Source organism: Cimex lectularius, unplaced genomic scaffold, assembly GCF_000648675.2.
Source record: "Cimex lectularius strain Harlan isolate CLEC.00 unplaced genomic scaffold, Clec_2.1 scaffold13, whole genome shotgun sequence".
Lineage (NCBI taxonomy): Eukaryota > Metazoa > Arthropoda > Insecta > Hemiptera > Cimicidae > Cimex > Cimex lectularius.
In genome coordinates, this window is record NW_019392649.1 from 687,607 (window position 1) to 709,978 (window position 22,372).

The 22,372-nt window shown below is 32.7% G+C and overlaps 2 protein-coding genes across 7 annotated transcripts; one reads left to right on the top strand and one right to left on the bottom strand.

The window, feature by feature from the left end:
- Nucleotides 1-63: 63 nt before the first annotated feature.
- LOC106664528 lies at nucleotides 64-15,097 on the top strand. 5 transcript variants are annotated; one of them, XM_014390332.2, is made up of 14 exons: nucleotides 64-229; nucleotides 320-395; nucleotides 524-646; nucleotides 7,847-7,897; nucleotides 8,327-8,514; nucleotides 8,576-8,696; nucleotides 10,203-10,456; nucleotides 10,549-10,662; nucleotides 10,904-11,064; nucleotides 11,121-11,326; nucleotides 11,635-11,872; nucleotides 11,930-12,063; nucleotides 13,664-13,919; nucleotides 13,978-15,096. In XM_014390332.2, exons 2-14 carry the CDS (start codon nucleotides 364-366, stop codon nucleotides 14,080-14,082), a joined length of 1,983 nt encoding a protein of 660 aa, XP_014245818.1. In that variant the 5' UTR covers nucleotides 64-229; nucleotides 320-363; the 3' UTR covers nucleotides 14,083-15,096. The 5 variants fall into 5 exon arrangements, with proteins under 5 accessions (XP_014245818.1, XP_014245820.1, XP_014245817.1 ...); XM_014390334.2 differs by having other exon boundaries at nucleotides 64-455; XM_014390331.2 differs by having other exon boundaries at nucleotides 64-395.
- A 1,656-nt stretch (nucleotides 15,098-16,753) lies between these two features.
- LOC106664629 (solute carrier organic anion transporter family member 1C1-like) lies at nucleotides 16,754-22,266 on the bottom strand. 2 transcript variants are annotated; one of them, XM_014390540.2, is made up of 13 exons: nucleotides 21,912-22,266; nucleotides 19,366-19,557; nucleotides 19,092-19,298; nucleotides 18,815-19,015; nucleotides 18,624-18,764; nucleotides 18,429-18,566; nucleotides 18,184-18,348; nucleotides 17,934-18,129; nucleotides 17,715-17,865; nucleotides 17,488-17,648; nucleotides 17,238-17,341; nucleotides 17,075-17,176; nucleotides 16,754-17,018 (listed from the first exon to the last, which is right to left on the bottom strand). In XM_014390540.2, exons 1-13 carry the CDS (start codon nucleotides 22,009-22,011, stop codon nucleotides 16,834-16,836), a joined length of 2,043 nt encoding a protein of 680 aa, XP_014246026.1. In that variant the 5' UTR covers nucleotides 22,012-22,266; the 3' UTR covers nucleotides 16,754-16,833. The 2 variants fall into 2 exon arrangements, with proteins under 2 accessions (XP_014246026.1, XP_014246027.1); XM_014390541.2 differs by lacking the exon at nucleotides 21,912-22,266 and adding an exon at nucleotides 20,398-20,537.
- Nucleotides 22,267-22,372: the final 106 nt, after the last annotated feature.

The window sequence follows — 22,372 nt, forward strand, 5'->3', positions numbered from 1 at the left end:
ATAGGCGAACGCTATTCATCCGCCAATTGGTTCGAGTCGTCATCAGGGTCACGGTGGGGGCTTTTGGTGCAAGTCGGTGCCCTCTGCCCAAACCAGCCCTGAACTGTTTCATTATACATTATCAATCTTGTATCGGGGTTTGTTATCTCAACAAGCGTTTTGGATAGCAAAGTAATCTATACGTTTACTCGATAATTTCGAGCGCCCAATAACCAATGAGGCTTAAAAGGTAGTAATTTAAATAATTAAAACACCTCCCTGTAATAAAATAAATATAAATAAATTCAATCAAAATGCGTTTTATCTGTGTCGTATCGAGGCCTTCGCCGGCTATTGCAATGGCATAAAAAAGGACCGGACTCTATGAAACGTCGCTGTCCTTTGTTTCCATCAAGGTAATCGTATAGATTACGCTTTAATTTGTACACCCTTTTCAATCTCCCGATGATTAATTCGTTAGTACATATACTCGTTTTTCTCAATTATCTCTTGTACAAATGAAACATAACTTGTGTGCTTTAAGGATGAGCCTGTTGTCTTTCCACGGACGGAGACTGATTTATCTCTGCATAGTCATTCTCATTGTCTATGCTGTTGTGCATTTCCAAACGCAAAAGGAGATCAACACTGACAGAGCGGCTCAGTTGTAAGTGTGACAATGTAGATGTTGCTTTGTGTTACATTTGGTATGCATTAGAGGTCTGTGTGAATCTCAGACAACAGAGCTCTTGTGTTGTGTTAATTATTTTAACTATCCATATTTGTTTAGCATGGTGAATCATTCAGCTTGTATTGTGCATGGAGTAGAATGTTTTGCCCAGCCAGGCACACAACATCAGTAGAAAGTAGAGCTATAATCGCACATTTTGTAACATTAAAAATTCGTTCAGTTTTGTAATTTCTGTGTATCCTCCTTTTACGGACATGTTTTACAATCTGACAAACCAAAGCATTGAGGATAGGCAGATCAAAATGATTGGAAAATGACCTAAGGGTTGGTTATAATTTTAATTTAAAATATTTTAGTATTGTACATGCAATGTGGCCGTTTACACTGACAGGCAAAAAATTCCACCCGATTGATTTTTTTTTTGTTCATTTTCTTGATAAAAGAAAATTCTGCCCTTAATCTGTCTCATTGTCATTTGAATTCTGAAGCAATAAACTGTTTAGTTTTCATCTTTGTTTTCTTAATTTCAGTTTTTAAACTTAAAAATACCACTTAGTGGTGAGGATGTTGCGCATGGTGTGGCACTTATTGATGATGGGCGTTCCATCGGGTATGCGGCTATTGCCATCATAGTGCCCTATGAAACTCTGGGAGATGCCATTAGAAGTTTTTGAAAAACTGGGTCCTACCATAGAAGGCACGGTTCGGGATGCCCTACGGTAATAGAACCACAGGATGACCGTTTTTTTGACTGAGAATTTTGCGAAACCGGTACCTTAATGTTGTTCAAGCTATTCATCAGCTCCAGGAAGTTTGAGGTGTCCAAATTTCTGAACGCACTGCTTGAAGAAGATTAAATCAGTATGGACTGAGGCTTTTAACCCCGTAAGAGGACCAGAATTGTCCAGAACACACAGAGTTGCACATCTCCCATTTGCTCAAGAACACAGCCATTGGTCTGCTACACTTTTTACAGATGAGTGTAGATTTGTTCTCTGATGTCCAGATGGGCATGAAAGAATACGGAGAAGGGGAAATGAAAGGTATGAAACCTGTAATTTTTCCCAGAGCCAACCTTTTTCAGCGTAGCTGAGTGATGGTGTGGGCGGGAATTTCAATGAAGTGTCGCACAGTTGGTTGTTGTTCGTGGAGGGCCTTTGACGGCCACTCACTATGTGGATGAAATTTTGAAACATTACGTGTAGCCTATCCTCGATGAAATCAGCGACAATCCTGTCCTAGTGCACGATAATGCCCGTCAACATGTCGCTCACATAGTATAAACATACCTTCAACAGCATAACATCAGGGTCTTAGCCTGGCCAGCTGTTCTCCAGACTTGAACCCCATAATTAAGGCAAGAGGAAGAAATACGCGATATTGAAATGTTAATTAAAAATCTAAAACAAATTTTATCTGTCTGTATTGGAAGAAGGGGCTATCCTTAATTGGCAGCAACGCTCCTTACCTTTGCTAGTTCGCCTGAACCTGTTCCTCCACGTTGACTCCCTGACAGAAGCAGAACGCGATATGACGAAAGATAAATTAAATTAAACTAAATTAAATTAATTTGATATACATAAATTGATAAAGTTAATTTAATTTACATAAGTTGAACAATAAAGTGACCTGGCCAGGGTCCATAGAATAAAGAGAAGTGACAGACTTATTACAGGAAATTAATCAAACTGTACAAAAACTTGGTCTTAAATGTTTTTCACTGTAGTTAACAATTAAGAAAACAAACAATTCAATTTAAAGTCTTATTGGAAGACGTGAGCAGCCGAAAGGAAAGATCTGACCTGTGAACAGCAAAATGATGTGCTGGTGATTTGATTTCACAGCGATGAGCGGGCGAAGAGAAAACAACTTCGTATTCCGGCGGTGTACTTGTAATTTGTAACTTTGATTACAAATCCAGATCAAAAAAGAATTAAACAAACGTGTTCGTTCACTCTCAAATACTAACTGGCCAGCTGGACCCTGAGACCTTTTTTTTTGTTTTTCGTCTCCATGGAAATTTGAACAGTTAAAAAATGAATAAAATTCTCTCTCGCGTAAACACTGACCTTTTTTTTGTTCTTTCTTCATTTTCCTTAGCAATTTACATTTTTTTTTTTTTTACTTTTTTAGATAAACACTCAATTATTAAACGTTAAATAACTTGAAACTTTGATTAATCTATCAAGTTTTATGACAAGTGGGTGAATTTTTTGCTTGTCGGTTTAGTAATTATTAAATCACCCCTTATCATAATTTTCATCAATCTTGTGAATTAATAAGAAATTTGCCTCAACATTGACTTATGTAAAATATCTAGGAAAATAAGCTCAAGGCCTCTTTCAGACAGTCAACTAGTTGAATGGAATTTAGGGACCACCCAAAACCTTCAAAGTCCGCCCAAGCGAGTGGCCAGAAGACAAGTGTTGCTCACGTTCTCATACTCACTGGTTGACTCAGCTCAAAAGACTCATCTCGGCATTTGTCGTTCACACCAATTGCCTAGTTGAGTCTACCGTGTTCACCATGGAAAGTGTTTCCATTACAATTTTTAATGAGGAACAGTTTATTGAAGAAATTTTCAATTTTTTCATATACCCAAATAAAGTTTGGGCAGACGGCATTAAATAATTGAATGTCAACCCGGTAACTCAGTTCAATAAACTAAAACAGCTTGTGTGAATTGCAAGTTTCAACGAGAAGCAGTTCATTGAAGAAATTTGTATTAATCCCACAATATGGGTCATGAAATTAAAAATACGCTTGTATGGAAGTGGCGCAGTTGTGAGAAAGCTGTTTCCCAATTTTGTAATAACGGATAAATCCATATTTTTTTCCATGTTGGTTCCTTTCTTTGCTTCTCTTCTTGCAAAAGAGCAAGCACAAGAAGTGCTCTTGCTTTCTCGGTTTCTAACAATGCACTGACCTGCTGTTGAGAAGAGAAGTTGATTCAATTTGTTGACTTCTGTGAAAACATCCAAGATACATCATCACAAGGCATTTTTCAACAATGCACCACTTGCTTAAATGGACTCAGGTGCAGTTTTCTTAATTTCCTAATTAAAATTAATTTCATCAAAAATCACTCTGTATTTAAATAAATAAATAATGCTACAATATCCAATGATTAGAAATGAAAATGTATTAGGTACTTTCCTAAATAAAATTTAAAAAACGTAACGTTTGGAGAATCAAAGCAAAAAAGAAACTTGATATTATTATGTATAAATTTGAAGTCAAATGCCTCCTACTTGGGCAATTCCAGGTGGATATTTCCCATTGTACTGGTGAAATTATCTCAACATATTTGAATGCCATGCTGTAATTTGTTAATAAAACAGATTATAAATGAATATTTATAAATGAAAACAACATACGATACTGTCAGAAAACGATCTCAAGAATATTTGATGTCGGTGAAAATACGTGCCCAGCACATAATATGGACGATTATGCGAGGATTGAGTGTGGAGGCAAACCCCACATGGAACATCCTTCGAGTGGTTACCTTGCGCTTCTTGATTCTTCCTAATATGTTATACAATCATGTGATCATATATGCCAGTACAACTGAGAAATGTTCAAAATGAATTCTTTGACAGATTGGGTTACTGCGTTGCACTTGAAAATAAAATTAAGCATTTTTAATTTACTAACTTGTTTTTAATTTAGGAAAATACCTAATGCATTTTGAATTCTTGCGAGCAATGCTGGTGTTTATTTTTTCCTATGGTGTCTCGAAAAATATACCAGCATGTATAAAACATACCAACTGAAAACGTTGAAATGTGCCTGATAGTCAAACTATCAAAAATTGGTATATAAGGAACAATCAACTTGCATATTCAGGCCTCAACATGTTTCACTATGTAAAAAAAGTTTTAATTTTTTGTTATAATGCTTCCTAAAATTTGTATTGCTTCTATTGCTCCAAAAACACTTATGCTGAATTGTAATAATATATCAACATCCTGTCTGAAAATATAATTTAACTATCTTTTATAATTTATAAATGGTTTATAATTTAACCATAAATAAATGTTTATACAAAAGAAATTATCATTGATACTTGATCTTACTGTATTTGGTACAATGAGGTATTTTAAGATAATGCAGAATGTGACTTTACCAACTCCCTGAAAATAAAGCATTGACAAAAGCCAGGCATCTTCAACCTCCCATATCATATATAAAAGCAAATTTAAAAACATGATGTCAAATTGCAGCCTGAACAGTTTTATCAACATCGAATTTGCAGCAACTTCTGAAAACAAATCTAGCAATACAGAATAAGTAGCAGGAAGAAACTGAATTGTTCTATATATTCTTGCACTACAGACTTATTGTACATATGAAAATGATTGGCGTCAATGAAAAAAAGGATGTGTAGATTCTGCAAGACTGGGTAGTTACACTGTACAAAAAAAATTATATTTGGACCTATAACAACCAAAAAAGTCATAAAAATTCTAGTTGAATTAGGATTAACCATTGTACTTGTAAATTCAGAACACTTAATACAATGCCTGTTATTATTTATTACCTATAACAGGTAATAAATGGTTTTCAGAGGTCCAGTTGTGTTCTGACATCTTCACTGGAGTTTGTTAATGTATTATCGTAGTTCTTGGTCTTGAATTCAACATTTTAAAATCTTAGCAAGTGTGTTGGCATGCTACTTGAATGAAAATTTTATTTAAAATAAGCAAGTCTCTATACATCTGCTATGTTGATTTATATTGCAGTTTGTATGCAGAAATGTATTTACATATTAGCATGAATGAATGAAACCATGAGATTCAATCAATGTTAGATTGTGTCTAACAATGTGTGATTAAACTTATATGTGGGTGGTTGATAGAGAAATACTGACTAATCCTTGTTTACGTATGTAGAAATGAAAGTACTTAAGAATGAAGTAATGTTTTTATCATTTTCATTTATTAGGACCTGACAGATAAAAGCCAGACTGCAAAAAAGATAGTAGTTTTATCTTATGTCAATTGCCTAGAGTAAAATGGAACAAAATCTACATTTTTTTATTGTAAAGATGTAAAAATGTAAGTAAAATAAAAGTGCATGTAAATTAAAAAAAAAAGATGCAAATAAAGATTAATGGTACATGAAGTTCCATTGTGCCTAAAACATCTTGATTGCTTAATATATGTAAATATTTGATTATCATAGTAGTGTTCATTTGAGCATAGTGTGTAGTATTAATTAACATACAACACAGGACAGGTGAGTTTAATTAGTTGCACTCTAGTTAAGTAATTTCCGTTATGCTAAAGAGCTTAATGTCCAATTACCCTTATCATAGACAAGGGGTTAAACCACATTACAATACTTTTTTATTATTTCATGGATTTGTCAAGAATAATTATAAAAATTAATCAAAATATACTTCATTCAATCATAAAAGTGGGTTTTATTCAGTACCTAGTAACGAATGGCATAGAAGTAAAATTATAAAGATGAAACCCCTATTTTGGTTGATGTTTTATATTAATTCTTCATGCAATGGGGGATATGTATTGAACTTCACAACTTCTTTTTCTTTTTACGTTTTATTGCCTGTAAAAATGTCTTTTCAAAGCTTGTTGAAGCTTGGAACATACTAGCTCATAGTACATAGAGCCTTAAAAAGGGGTACCAGCATGTACCTGAAATATGTAAAGGCAGTAAATAAAAAAAAAAAAAAAAGAGGTGAAGTTCAATAAATGTCCCCATCACGTGATGAANAACATATGTTAAACTGATCGGCACTTGATCTCTCCGTTAAACTGCGTAAGCTGAAACTTGCCTTTGTGACATCTAAACCTATGAGAGAATAGATATAGTACATAGAGTCTTAAAAAGGGGTACCAGCATGTACCTGATATATGTAGAGGCAGTAAATAAAAAAAGAGGTGAAGTTCAATAAATGTCCCCATCACGTGATGAATTAAAATAATGAAACCATGATTTCGAAAAAGATGCATACAACTACTAAACTCAACATTGCGGGATCATCTCTGATCATCTTAGAACTCTTATTTTTGCCACTTTTTTTTTAAAGACACATTTTGGCCATCATTAGTGGATGGCCTGCTGTGAGAATATAAAGACTAGATGGTCAATTTTGTTATAACTTTGCAGTCTTCATTACAGTGAGATCATCGAAGGTCCAGTGGTTAATATGACCCCATATAAAACATGCTTGTATTAGGATCCTATCATAAAGCTATTTATATTGCCCATTTAAAATACATTTGTGCCTCTCACGTAGTCAAAATAAGATTGCATTGTTTAATTACANGATGGCCTGCTGTGAGAATATAAAGACTAGATGGTCAATTTTTTATAACTTTGCAGTCGTCATTACAGTGAGATCATCGAAGGTCTAATGGTTAATATGACCCCGTGTAAAACTTGCTTGTATTAGGATCCTATCATAAAGCTATTTATATTGCCCATTTAAAATACATTTGTGCCTCTCACGTAGTCAAAATAAGATTGCATTGTTTAATTACAAATCAACTAAAATAAAAATCAAATTTTAACTTAGATAAACTAATTGTTGAAACTTTTTTTTCAGTTAATGATTTTTTAATAGTAGTTTTAAAATTTAAAAATGTGGTATGAACAATGAAATAAATAATAATTGAGTTGCTTGAAGCAATCAGACAAATACACATTACTTATTCAATTGTGTAATCAAATAATGTCAATGAATTTGACCTCTGTTTGACTGACGTGACACTTCCCTTGTTTATAGTATGGGGATTAATGTTTATAAAAGTTTTGATAATACTGGCTGCCATAATAAATTGGAAAATTTCAAACAAAGAAAATTAATTTCTTTTAGTGTTACAAGCTAATGGTATATTAATTAAATAAAACCCAACAAAAAATTGCTGAGATCTCTTGTTGAGGTTTGCAGGTGTAGAGCCTCTAGTTTTGGACTAGCAGACCAGTATGATTCAAGACTTCAGAAAACTACAGAGTATTTTATGTTTGACAGCTAGTAAGGCCAAATTTTAAATTGTACAAAACGTCAAATAAAAGACAAAATATCCTCAGAAATGAAAAACAAGGAATGATTAATCTTTGTTCAAAAGTTATAGTTTGTAATAAAAGTTTTGCAAATTGTTAAAATGTTTAAAAAAGAATTAACTTTTTAATGTTAACTTGCAGGGAGCAAATATCAAAAGCAATCCAGCAAACCAACCTAAATTCACATCTATGGTAAGCATAGTTTTCTTTTGAAATGCGATCTTATGTATTTTATTATATGTTGGTGCAATATAGAACATTTGAATTGTAATAGACATAACAACAAAGACAAAATCCTCTGGATGACTTATAGAATAATAACATAAAATTTCATTTTTCTTTTTTATTTATTTATTTACTTTTTGTACCTCTTAAAAGCAAACTCGATTACTGTTTTGTATTTTTTAATAATTTTACTTTCTATGAACAAGAAACTTTAAATCAATCTGAAGAGTGAGATTGTTGAAAATATAACCTGTCATAGCTTTCGTTGTTGGTAATACACCCTTAATAATAATAACCAAAATAGTAAACAATAAAATACAAGTATACAAAATAAATATCACTTTCTTCTGTATGTATACATCAGCCGAGTTAATGCTCATCTTTATGACCTATTAGGAAAGGAAGGCAAGCATGTCGACATCCAAATCTAGACGTGAACAATACAGAGTTGATGAAATTTGTCAAGGATGAGGGCCCTATCATATGCTCGGGTGAAAAAGACTGGGTTGAGATAACTGGCAACCGTGCTGTCATTACCAATGAAGCAAAAGAAAAGCACGGTCGTGTCGAATGCTCTTTTACCGGTGAACATTTTATAATTTGTATCAGATTATAGTATAAAATTATAATATTCATTTTTGCTAGATATTTTAAGAACCAACGACTTTACAACGCATGTTGGGCTTACGACAAGGACTCACACGGAGTACAACCTCGAATCGAGCGATTTTGTAAGGGTTGATTGTTATGGTGATTCTGGTAAAAGGTAATTTTCTGCTAGCCGATTTTTTTTTTAACTCTTCCTACCCCAAGCACATGTGAAGCAAGGCTCTTACTAGTTCACACTGTAGTTGCATAGAACATTTTTCCTTCTTAAGTAAGTACCAGAAGAGGCTTTACAATTTTGAATAGCTCTGTATGAGTGTAAGAACTTTTCAAGTGAATTTTAATTTTCTACAATTTATTTTCATTTTTAGTTAAAAAGGTAGAATGTGAATCAACCACTTGGATCACACACACACATTATTCAATTAACAAATAGCAATTTTCAAACATCAAATTCCCATAGATATTTAATCTGAGTGGACTTAGGCAATTCATTTTCTAGATTATTTCTACCTGTATTTGCCCACATTGAAGCAACCACAAAATTGAAATTTAACTTTTTGAAAACTACAACCATCCATTTGTTTTTATAATTCCAAGAAAGTAAAAAAAAAATTTTTATGCCTGTCCCATCAGAAAGTACTAAGGAGTAGTTTAACTTTTATACAAGTGATAAATTATTTTCCATTCCCAGCCTCTTTCTATCTGCTTCTGTTGGCCTTTCATGCTACTTAAATGCTCGTCTTAATCCTTTAATTATTTCTTTTACTTCACATAATCTTTTCTATCATTTTGTCGTTATTAATCTTTATTTTTATTTTTAGTTTAAATTAGTTTTTAGTCTGTTGTACTTAGCACATATTGGAGGATCATCCAAAACACAAAAAAAGGCCATTTTGGTTGGCCATGCGGCAGAGTTAAAAAAAGTTCTCAGAACCTAAGGAGAAATTCATTAGGGCGGAAAATCACTGTTTAACAATGATAGGTACTAGTAATCATAAAATGCGGGAAATATTACATGATCACTAACATAAAATAAAATAAATGGGGAAATATTTACTACTGGCATGGGTGATCTGAGTCGGTGAACATATGTTAAACTGATCGGCACTCGATCTCTCCGTTAAACTGCGTAAGCTGAAACTTGCCTTTGTGACATCTAAACCTATGAGAGAATAGATAGACCCAAAAGAGTGATCAAGTGTCGAACAGTTTAAATTGTAATATTATGTAAAGCTTTTGTAGGCTTTAGCTTGGAGTCTTTGTCCAAAGGCTTAGAAATATTAACAAGGCGAAATTAATTATAAATTGACATGTACATTTATCGCAATATGTGTGCTGGGTAAAGAAAATGCCAACATGGTTTACAAACCAACAGTTATAAAAAAATTTAATAAACTAACATTTTTAGGTTACAACCTGCTTAACCTATTTTATGTCTATTTTGCTTTTTGTAAAATCTTCAAATACAATTATTGTCTTGAATTAACACATAATTTTGAAAAACAAAAAGCCTTCAAATATAATTCAAAATAGAAAACTCAAATTGACCGCTGAGGTTTCTTTATCTATGTTTTATATAACTCGTTTTCACGCTTGAATCGCTTTTATATGGTCTTAATGTCTTAATTTTAAAGGAAATAATTTGTAATGATTTATAAACTAGATGGAGTAGCATTATGGCCGGGGCTCGTTACGACCAAGACCTTATGGACCAGACTGGTTGGCATTTGCTGCCTAAAGATGCGATGAAACTGAACGTGCTTATGTTTGGTTTTGATTCCATATCTCGTAACACTTTTTTACGCAAACTACCTCAAAGCTACAATTACTTGACAAAAGTGCTCAATGCGGTCGTACTGGAGGGCTATAATATCGTTGGTGATGGAACCCCTCAGGCACTCATCCCGATACTCACAGGTAATTCAATGCAACTTAAAATATTCTTACTGTAATGTATTTCGTGCTAATAAAAATTGTATATCTGTGATAAATTCATTTTTTCCCCCAAGGAAAAACGGAATTAGAACTTCCTGATACAAGGAAAAGAATGGGGTCAAAAGCTACTTATGTTAATGCTTATCCATTTATTTGGAAAAATTTCAAGGAAAATGGATACATTACAGGTAATTTGTTAATCTTTAATTAATTAAAAGAAATTAGTTTTATTAAAAGTGAAAATTTAATTACTAATGACTAATTATTTCTAGATTATAAGTATATAACCTTCAATCTTATCACACTTGTAAAAACTAAACAAAAAAATAAGCGCTTTTTTCTATAAAAGCTTTCATCTGTTAATTTATTCTGTTTTGTGTTTTTTATGATAAAATTTAAGAATAAAAGTGTTTTTGTTCGTGTTGTCAGGGTTCATGGAGGACACACCAAGATTTGGAATATTTACATACAGGCTGAAAGGTTTTGATGACAGTCCGACTGATCATTATATGAGGCCGTTTTATATTGATGCCGAATCCACTTATGACCAGTACAGCGACTACTGCATAGGCTCCATACCCCGCCATAAGGTTTGACCGGTACAAAATTGTTTTAATCTGGTTTTAATTACTTTATCTCATTCTAGGTGATGCTGGATTATCTCAAGCATATCTACAGGGTGTATAAAGACAGGCCGAAATTTCTTTTTGGCTTTCACGGAGAGATTTCGCATGACAGCTACAATCTTGTTGGTGCTGCAGATGGTGACTTGAAAGAATGGATGGAGTGGCTGAAGAACAACGGCCACCTTAACAATACTCTTCTTGTCATAATGAGTGACCATGGCCACAGGTATGGTGATTATAAGTTGATCTCTTCTGACGAATTACAAAGGAAATATTACAATTACACAAGTTAGGATCAGGGCACAATAATCACACTGAATCATGTTTTGTCCCCAGTGAAACTTGATTTTGATGTTTAAATAATAGTTGGAAATGATAGCATTTGTATTAGAAAAAGAGGATATTAATAAGGGGGGCATACAAGTAAGTGATAAAAAAAAGTAAACTAAATCGGGCTTGGTGCAGAGCAGAATTGTTAAAAAATTGTTAAACAGTGCAATGTAATGTGTCCCGATGAATATGTGGTCTGTTTAGGTTTGCGGAAATTAGAAATACTCAACAAGGCAAAGTTGAGGAGAGGCTTCCTTGGTTTTCATTTGTGGTGCCGCCGTGGTTTGAAAAGGCTTATCCGCAGGCATTTGAAAACTTACATAAAAATTCACGAAGGCTCACGACCCCGTTTGACATCTATTCAACCTTCTTTAACGTACTCCATCCAACTGACTTTGGGAAGGGCGATCTAGGGCAGCGTAGTATATCTCTGTTCAAAGAGGTCTTATATTAAATTTATTTATTGCAATGATTGGTTATTAATTGAATTGTTTGACAGGTGCCTTTAGAAAGGACATGCATGGATGCTTATATTGAACCACATTGGTGTGCTTGTTTGGATTGGGAGAGTGTGGATAGAAATGATCCAATTGTCCAAAGAGCAGCAAGGGCTTATGTAAAATTCATGAACAAGTAAGAAAAAAAAATTTTTATTTCATATTAGTAACAATATTTTGAATTTATGTATACACATTATTGTTAGCATCATTTTAATCCTTTATTTTGTTAAATTATTTTGTCATTGTTATGCAGTTTGAGATCCCTTTAATAAAAATGGTATGCTATGAAATTTACGATATTCTGATAATATTGCAAAATATTGGAAAGGCAATTAAGTCGCCAAAGCCTGCTTGGTCCACACGTTTGAAGAGGAGGGTACAGTAAGTGGTCTGTAGAGAAGTGGTTTTAAAAAATTAAAAAAGACAAATCTACAGCGGGGGCAAAGTTTATGTTGTGAACCATGCGGATCTTCAATAAATTCTGCAAAACTACTCTTCAACTGTCAAAAACACAACAAAGTTGAGAACATTTAATCATAATTTTTATTACGTAACATGGATTTTTTTAAAGAGGTTTTTAACCACATGGCAAAGCTTTTATTTTATAAAAAAATCTTTAGAACATTTAAGCATGAATTGCTGCTTATGCAACCAGGGCTAAAAAGAACATTTAGAAGAGACCCAAATTAAATTGCAGAAAGCTAAACATTGCCTAGAAACATACCAGTTGCATCATCACACATTGGAATTGTTATCAGAAATAAAAAATATATTCATGGATGGATAATTTAAGGGTTATCAATGGCCGCAGTGGTTAGTGTTGTTATGGAAATTTTTCAATTTTAAGATCTTTGTAACCGATGCACCATAATAACGAAGTTTTTAATTACTAAAGTTGACTTCAAACAATGAATCATGCATCGATGAATGAAAAAGTACTTTATTCAATCTGCTATAAAAGAATAATATTTTACAATATAATTATAAACTAAAAAAAGAAAGCATACTATGCTGTAATAGCCATTTGCCGGAGAACGAGCATTAAGTTTTAAAATAAACAAAACAAACAAGATTTAAAAAAAATATTTGTTTGTATTATTAAATCCTGCGATATATGATACAAATTTTAATTTAAACGCAAAATCTGAGTTTTTCTTTTGCTGAATTGGTGATAGGTAAAGTAGGACTGCCAGTAATGTATGGACGATGTGAAGCCTCTTCAGTCCTTGTATAACAGAAGATCAACCCCATTGATGTAGCATACAGGTACTCCAGAAACAAAGCCCTCAAGTCTTATCTTTTGTTCTCAAACAAAGATAGCACTTCGCATATGTCTGCGTATTTCAGCTCTTACTCAAAGAAGTTTGAAAATTTCTGTCTGACCGAGAGAAGGAAATCCTGAAAAATACCTTAACCAATCCCACAGAATTTTGTTAAAAATAACTTTTACTTACCCTGGCGGTTTGGTAAAGTTCAGTACTTGAACCAAATTGATAGGAACAAGATCAGAAATTTAGGTAACTCCACTGATAAAATTCTGAGCCACTGGTGATGCACTGACTCTTTACAAGCAAAAGCTTTCCAAAAGGGATTGAATCTAAATTCGACATGCACTCACTTACCTATGAGTATGATGAGGTTATATTGCTGATAAAAAGCTTTCTATAATATATGTATATTGATTGTTATTTGATAAAGATTTCATTATATTAACTGCTGATGACCTTTTGCAGATATAACTCGGAATTTACTGATGAATGTGCTGAATCACAGTTACATGAGGTGCTTTGGTCAGCACGTCTTGTTCCTTCTCGAGCATTGAGGAAATTCCACTCGAGCGCGGACAAAGACGGCTTCGTGCCTAATATGAGTGCTGATACTCCTGTTACAATAGTTATGTACCAGCTCAAATTGACCACACTACCTGGACGTGGCATTTTTGAGATGTCCCTCACACACGACATATCACAAGACGAGTTCAAATTCCGGGTAATTTATAATTAATTCATTATTTATGTTTATGAGATAATTAATTTTCTTTTTCAAGATTGGAGACGTTAGCCGGATAAACGAGTATGGTGCACAGTCAAGGTGCATCGAGCAGACATTTGAACAACTAAGGAAATTCTGCTACTGTAAAGACTCTTTTTAATTCTGATCTGACCTTAAGTTACAAACATACTCCTATGTGAGCATAAAATTTAACTTAATAATAGAATAAATAAAGAGGCTCGTGCAGGACAATTATGAAGGTTTCATTGTTCCAAGTGCTCAAAAGTCACTACTATGATTGCTTTGAATGTAGGATAGTTGATAAATTTTAAAAAGCTATGTTGCCAAATATTTTAGTGTTTTCGAAGGTGTTGATCAATTGAAATAACACTAAAGGGTGAATGATCTTGGACAAGCTTAAGATTTAAATTTACTACTTTTTCTTTATTTATGTAGATACACTTAACTGTTGCTACAAAATTTACTTTCAGTGCTTCAATTTTATTTGATATAAAAAAATATAGAATTAAATAGTGATTAACGGTAGACATGTTATTATATCGCTGATAGTTGAATAGTTTGAACTATTAAACTTTTTTTCTATTGTGATTGTTTAACAGTAAGTCGTATACATATTTGGTTTAGAAATTACACTTTTGAATTATCAGTTTAGTGTGTAACCATTTGCCTTTGTGACCTATGTAAACAAAATGCATTTAAATCAAATATTTTTCAACTATAAAATCAAAATTTATATATTTAAAATTAAGTTACAAATTGCCTTATTTACTATCATTATGTGTATTTTAAACTATATTTGCAAAGTTGAGTAAAATTTGAATTAACAATAAGTATGTCAAAAAGGTGGATTACACCTTGAAAACTAGTAAAATCAAAACCCTCTTTGATAATTTTATCAAGTAAGTATCCAAATGCCAAAAAAATTGTACCATTTTCTTAAGAAATGAAATCTTAATAATTGGTGATAAATTAAAACGAATGTTTCATTTATATGAATATATTACAAACTTTTCCTAATTATTTCTTGTATTATAAGTTAAATAATTACAAATCCTCGTGTTTGTATCAGAATCTCATTTTTTTAGTTTCTGTTATTTTTTGTTTAGTTACCTTGTAATTGTTTAAAAAAAAGGAATCTCAGTGTATATTTATTTATCCTTAACTATTAATTTTGGATTGTTAAAGACTTTCCTTAGTATTGTATTTTGAAATAATTTGTTATATTTTTGTCTTTTCCACAAGAAAATAAATTTTGTTCTGTTGTTTAATTTTTTATTATTATCCCAAGTCTATGGATTTTTAAACTGTCAACATGTTGTTGTAAAGTCAACAATCAACATTAATTAAGTTAAGACTTGTAATTTAATTAATTAAAGTGGGAAAGCAAAATCATTTTTTCTGTAGCTTCTTGGTGATTATCCCAAGTGATCAAAAAAAAATTTTGTGGGATAAAACAGTTAAACATATTATTTTTTAAAAGAATTACTTTTTGTTGATTTCAGGCCTTATTTTTGCCTGCTGACAACTAAGTTAATTTCAGCATTCAAGGTATGTCAGATGTTTAATGTTCCTCCTGTTTTCATTGCATTTTGACATTGATTACAAAGCAGCATGTTTCTAGGCGAAAGCCGATCTGCCATAAAATATGATAAATAAAATCTCATAGAGGCGTCGAAGGCCGCAGTGGTTAAGGCTTGAAATAGCACTCATCACTGTAAGGTAAAGGCCCTGGGTTCGAATCAAGCGGCCCTTCATTCGAACCCGACAATTGACAAAAATGGGCTTTTGTACACAAAACACCGACATCCCGAGGTGGAAATCACTTTTTCTGTTGTGAACCCTGATAAAAATATTAAGATACAAGCAGGTGATCTCTATTTGAAAAAAGTAAAAGGGTTCCAGAAATCTAGAATAAGAAAAGTAAATTTCCATGAAAACACAATACATCGAGCATCCCTTTTCTGCATGCTGAAATTTGACCCAAAAGTCAAGACCATATTTTTTTATATAATTATTCTTTTATTTGTACCCTATACATATTCGTACGTATTACAATTGTGATTAAAAAATAAAAAACACAAGTATCACATTTTAACTGAGATCTTCCAGTTGAGTGTACGATTTACGCTGTGTGTCCTTTTTGTAATCCTAAATGGTCTACTCTACAGGATTGAAACATTTCCTCATAGTCATAATCCTCATATCGAGTCAGTAATTTATCTCATCAAGTGTTAATGCTTTATCATGGCAGAATCTTGTAAAATTCCAAGGATTACGCTGGGATTCAAACTCAGAACTGCTACTGTAGCACATACGAGTTTGTTTACTAGTTATGAGTCAAATTTACAACAGATAAGCAAGTCTACTGCTCTCAAAAGTAGCATCTATCATCATAAATCATTCCAAGCTTGTGCCAAATCATAAACAGTTCTCTAGATATGAAATTATTTAAAATAAAAAGCAATTAAAAGAACAAATGTAAGGGCATTGTTCTTTTTACCTTTTGAGGATAACCAGGTTGTGTCAAAAGGAGGAAGATTGCTAACAAAAATACACCACTAAGAATATATTTGCTCTCCAAATATGAGCTGATAATAGTGTCAGATAGCTATCTGCAATTCCAGGATTATTTCTATTGTTTTCTGACCAAGTAAATAATTAATGGTCTCTGCTCCAATTTTTTGTTTTGTTTTAATTGGTTGTAATTTAAAAGAGTCATTGTGTTCCACTCTACTCAAGCCTTATAAAGTTCTAAACTTAGTTGCATTTAATTTGTTAAAATAAAAATCTTTAAAGTAATGGTTGTTTTATTAGCATGTCAGTTACAAAATATATACATATAAAATAAAAATTTTATGTACAAATAATATTTTAAAGAGATGGTATCAATTTAACTGTTTGCATTTTCTGTATGTATATGATTCGCCGAGTTAGGCTTTAAGTCCAGCAATGGTTGTTCATTGTCTTTATCGGATTTGGTTTGTTCTTCGTTCAAGGCCACTTCATCGTATATTTGTAGTGACCCGACGTTGTAAAGGACACCTATATCCAACAACGTGCCAAGCAACAGGAACGCTAAGGAAAATATTGTTCATCTTCGGCGAATGAGGTAGAAATCGAGGAAAACATACCTGATGACGTGAAATTGAGAAGATATCGCAACTCCTTTCCATGGTAGAGCCAACAGTTGCCCGTCTTTCCACAAGTCTGGCCCCAGACCAGACACGATGAATCTATAACAAGACTCAAGAATGAACTTTCTTGTAGATTTTAATTTTATTTTTTAAATATTACCTAAAAGTAAGCCATAAATTATAGGTGACGGTATAAATGTTATAACAGCAAGAATGACCTCAGTAAAGGCAATTGAAATAGCTTTGTCTTCAGGTGCAACAGACCTAAAAAATAATTCATTTACTAGCACATTAACAGAATGGTAAATCTTCTTAAAATGTATGATTAATATTAATGAATGTTTTGTTGTTTAAGCACTTTTATCATTATAAAACTTAAAATAGAGAAAAAAGTAAATAATTTTTTTTACCTATATTGAATTATAGTGTTACCAGATCGACCAGTGGATGATAGAAATTTCATAAAACACAAAATTACCAAAAAAATGTAAAACTGGTTTTCACATTCAACAGGGCAGGCACCGTCAACTGCTTGTCCTAGACCTCCTATGCAACTACAGTTAGAGAAAATCTGCAAAACAATTTATTTGATTATGTTTAAAATTTAAATGTTAAAACTTGATGCTCTACTGATTACTTTTGCTCCATTGTCGGCTATAGTAGAAGTCAAGCAACCTGCATGGCAAGGTGAATAAAATGTTGTTTTATTGTCATAAGAACATACTGGTGTGTATTGCATATTTGTGCTGCAGCTGCAGTTCGAATTACAGCTTTTGATCAAATCCCAGCTAGAAGAAACATTGTTTGAATAATTGACATAAACATAATTTAAAAAAGAAAAAATAAAGTAAATTACCTCCCTTCGTCGTTGTAAGACCCGTGGAAATCTTCCTTGAAACAACCAATGTAGGCAAAGGAAATGTGCCCAATTACATCAATAAGCTCTGTGAAAACGTTCCATGCAGCCAAGTATCTTGGTCGAGGTTTGAACTTCGATATTACCGCACCTGATGAAACAACTCCAACTGCAGTGCACACAAGGCCGACAGTTCCTGAAAATCAAACACGTTGTCTTGTGCCAACTTGCAAAATTCTCAATGACTGACCTGTGATAAGGCTTGCTTTAGAAGCAGTCTGGCGAAACTGAGTTTCGATGTACTTGGGCATAAATATCCAGTAGCCCATCAGGCCAAAAACATAAAAAGTTGAACTGAATGTATTGAACATAAGCACAGGATTTTTCAAAAGGCGCCCAATCGTCTCTTTGAAATCTGAAATATGGTCCAGGTGAATTTCAATTAACACTTTTTAATTTGTATTCAGCATTCCATTAAAAAATATTGTAGAATACCTTGTAATGATTGCTTTTTCTTTGTCTTACGCATATTGTCATTCTGTTTGCGCCTATCTGCTTCTCTAGGGAGTAATCTAGGGAAAAAAGCAATCCCCAATGCTAAAGTCATTTCAATGGTTCCAAATGGTATCCATGCTAAAATAATTCTTATTAGACAGTACAACTTATTTAAACATACAGCACTTTTTATACCTTTGTACCAAGCTCCAATCCACCTCGGATCTTCTTGAGTGAAATCAGGTGTCACATTTGGATCAACATATGTGCTCAGTGTGTAGGAGGAAGTTAAGTACCCCAATGTTGGTCCAACATAACGAATGCATGCAACAAGAGCTATATAAAATTAATTTAAAAAATTAAACTTTTTGTGAAAACATACTTACCAAATAAGAATGGAAACTTATTTTTCATAACGTTGTCATCCAAGTAGGCAGCACCTAAAGTGTAGTAAGAACTTGTTCCAACCCCCAAAAGTAAGTATGCACAGATCAAAATTATTAAAGCGATCCTTCCCTCAGAATTTAAAGAACAGTTCTCTACCGGTTGGTTTGGGTCAGAACAAAGATTCCCATAGCTTAAATATGCTAGAAAAGTAAAACGTAAAGTAAGAAAAGTAACTCATCAAAATAAATACAACAAAATTTAATTATAATTGATTACATGAATTTCCTGAAGTCATGTTCTTGGGGCTGGTGTAGAGTTCTCCAGGGCCGAAGATTAAATGTGGTAGGTAAATCATAAAACAAGCGATTCCAGCAAATATACTGCACCTGGCGACCCATCGTGTTTTGTGGCCAGTTCCACCATAGTAAGCAATAAATATTAAAGCGACAGTTGCTCCTGCATCCCAGGAACTCGAAATCATTCCTTTAAAAAAAAGAAAAAAAAATCAGCTCGAAATTTTTTTTTGAAAAAATGTAAATGTTTTGACTACCTGTTGTTGAACTCGGCAATTTGAATCTTTTTTCAATTGTACTTATTGTACCTACAAAATATGATCCTACTGCTATCTCATTCATGCCAAGCAAGCCAAATATCACAATGAACACTTTTTTACTCGCCATTTTTTGAAGCCAGTCTGGCTTGAATGTGCCCAAACCACATTTCGAATCCTCCTCATTGTATACTGTAATCAAATAAAGATTCACTTTTCATACTTTTTAAAATTGTTTTGTTTTTTGTTTTTTATTTTTTTAATTAATTTATTTATTTTTATTTTTGAACATAAGGATGCTAGTCGAGGCTTTTAAATTGATAATTTTTACTGGTTGATTAATTCATTCATTTTAAAGTCTGTTATTTATTAATTGTGTTTATGTCGACGTGAGCACTTTTTCCTTGATGTTTGAATTTATATTACTAGATGTACAATTGACTCAGTAGTAAATTCAATCATTTTTGGCGTTTATAGCGTGCTTGATTTACTCGATTTTTGAAATTCCACAAGTAGTGTTTAAAGAAAATCATATTAAAAAGGTTTTCTGCCTTGGAGTTAATTTATATTTTCGGTTTGTTCGTCAGTAAGAACGGAAAAGTGGTCGAATTTGGTCAGAGCAGAATACGTTCATTATTTTTATTTATTTCAATCACAACAGAGTTTAATTGGTTTAAAAATCCAGGGGAAAAGGAGTCACGTGTTTTGTTTATAAATATAAAGATATTCATTTTAAAAATTGAAAAACGTACTTTTGGAATTCAATTTGCCAAATGGTTACAAATAGAGGCTCGTGGAATTAAATTATTATGGTGGACTATTTCAAATATAAAAAATACGTTTTCGTCCTCTGGTGAGATTCCACTATCATTCTTATTATTTGCCTAAATGACTGTAACTATTTAAAATGCCCAATTTTTAAATGGTTTGCATTTTTTAAGTTATTATTTTTTGTTTGTATTTTTGTTAATTTCAATAGGAGAAATTTTAACATGACAAGGCCAATTTCCTCTGTAATTTTCCCCAATTTACCGGAAACAGTTTCAGCATCGTCTGGATCGCCTGCAACGTCCTTTCCATTCCGGATCTCTTTCTCCGAAGACATCGCACGGCTTGGACGGTTCGCCTCCTCTGACTCCCCTTTTACACAGGAGTCTTTTTTTTGTTTAAAGAAATAATATAAATCACTGATAATATACATTTTTGTTATTTGCTCCACAAACATGGCAGATAACTGGAAAACTGGGTGGCGTCATTTGCTTGAGGAAACATTTTACCAGGGGAGAAATGGAAATGAGACTTTTGGTCAACAAACCTGCATAAATTAATATGCAATCTACTAGAATATCTTATTTAACAATACTACCATATACTACCATACCACAGAACAAACGGTATAGATTGCCAAACAATCTTAGTTCCTAAAACGTTGAATGAATGAATTTCAGAGACCATTAAATAATAATAAAATAGGTTTTTTTAGTCCAATTCGAAATTTTTAACAATTTAATCGTTTTAACTGTAGGCTGTATCGACCACTTTTCTACTCACGAATACTCTGAATCACGGTATGTTCTTGATGAAATAGGAAATTCAGTTGTTATTGCCAAGCTTTCGACCTATTTTTAAGGTCATCGTAAGAGCAAAATAATCTTAAAAAGTCTACAAATTGACAAAATTAAGTTTTGCACAGACAATTTCAAATTACTTTGAACACCGACTCACTCCCACCATTGCCAAGTACATTTACAGTCTCTGAAATCGTCTAAAGTAATGTATTTAGGAACCCTGACCTAATGTGTAATATTATTAAAAAACAATCACATAAACAGATACACGCACACATGGAAAGGTTTTTTTTAAATAAACCAATAAATCTTTAAGATAAAGTCAAAGTTCAGAAGAGATAAATGATAAATGAAAATACATGTCTGCCCTTTGTTCTCAAACCGATTTATCGAATAAACTTTATAATTAAGCAGTAATAATTAATAATTCATGACAGGTGTTCCAATGTCCCTGTGTTCCTTGTGTTACTCGTCGTCGAATATCTACGTTACGCCCCCCGGCCATCCATTTCTGCTTGCAATCTAACAACTCAATTTGTCATAATAGTTTTCTTCCTCGGCTGTTAGACTCGACCATGTCGTGTTCCTTCATTGACAAGATATTTTCATCAGGGAATGAGTGGAACAAAAATAAAATGGAAATAATGTGTTTTAAGGGTGTACTCGACGCATCTCTTCTGAAATGTTCGACAAGGTAATAATTTTTTTTTCATAGATTGAACACAGACAATATTTGTTTATTCTCAGACGCAAATATAAGGATTTAATGCCTGTGAATGCATAATAATAATGCTGAAAAACCATACCACATAGATTATCGCAAGTTTTTCTAAAGTAACATTACAATAAAAAAATTTTTTAACGCGAAATAAAAATTTTTAAAAATTGACATTTTGTTTCCAACCGTTGTTATATAAACAAGAGAAACCGCTTGTTAATTAATAAAATGAAAAAGTTATTGAATCTAATCCAACCCACCTGAAGAAGAACGGCGCCTGTTAATCCACATTCCTATTGTGATGATCGTGGCGGACGAAATAAGATGTAGATTGAACCATCCTTGGTCTAGATTTGACATTTAACTCGTAGTGCAGAAGGTTCATTTCTGTTTTGTTGAAAACGAACCCCAGTCATTTAATATTAAAACCCGAGGATATTTTAATTGAAGCCGGTACTTAATGGTCAATTGCTTGCAATTATGGCAGGTGAGCCCTATACAGTGGATGTTCTTGAATTTAAACATATCCTATTGTATTGTATATGTAGTAGGAAAAACGTAAATTTGGCTTAATTATATCTAAAAGATGCACTTACAAACACATCTATAAAAATTATTAAAATCAAAATAATGTAAAAAACAAAAAGTGCAATTGTACATTTACAATTTTGTGCAATATTTATTCATTATCATTATTTTAATAAATAGAAAAACACTAAAC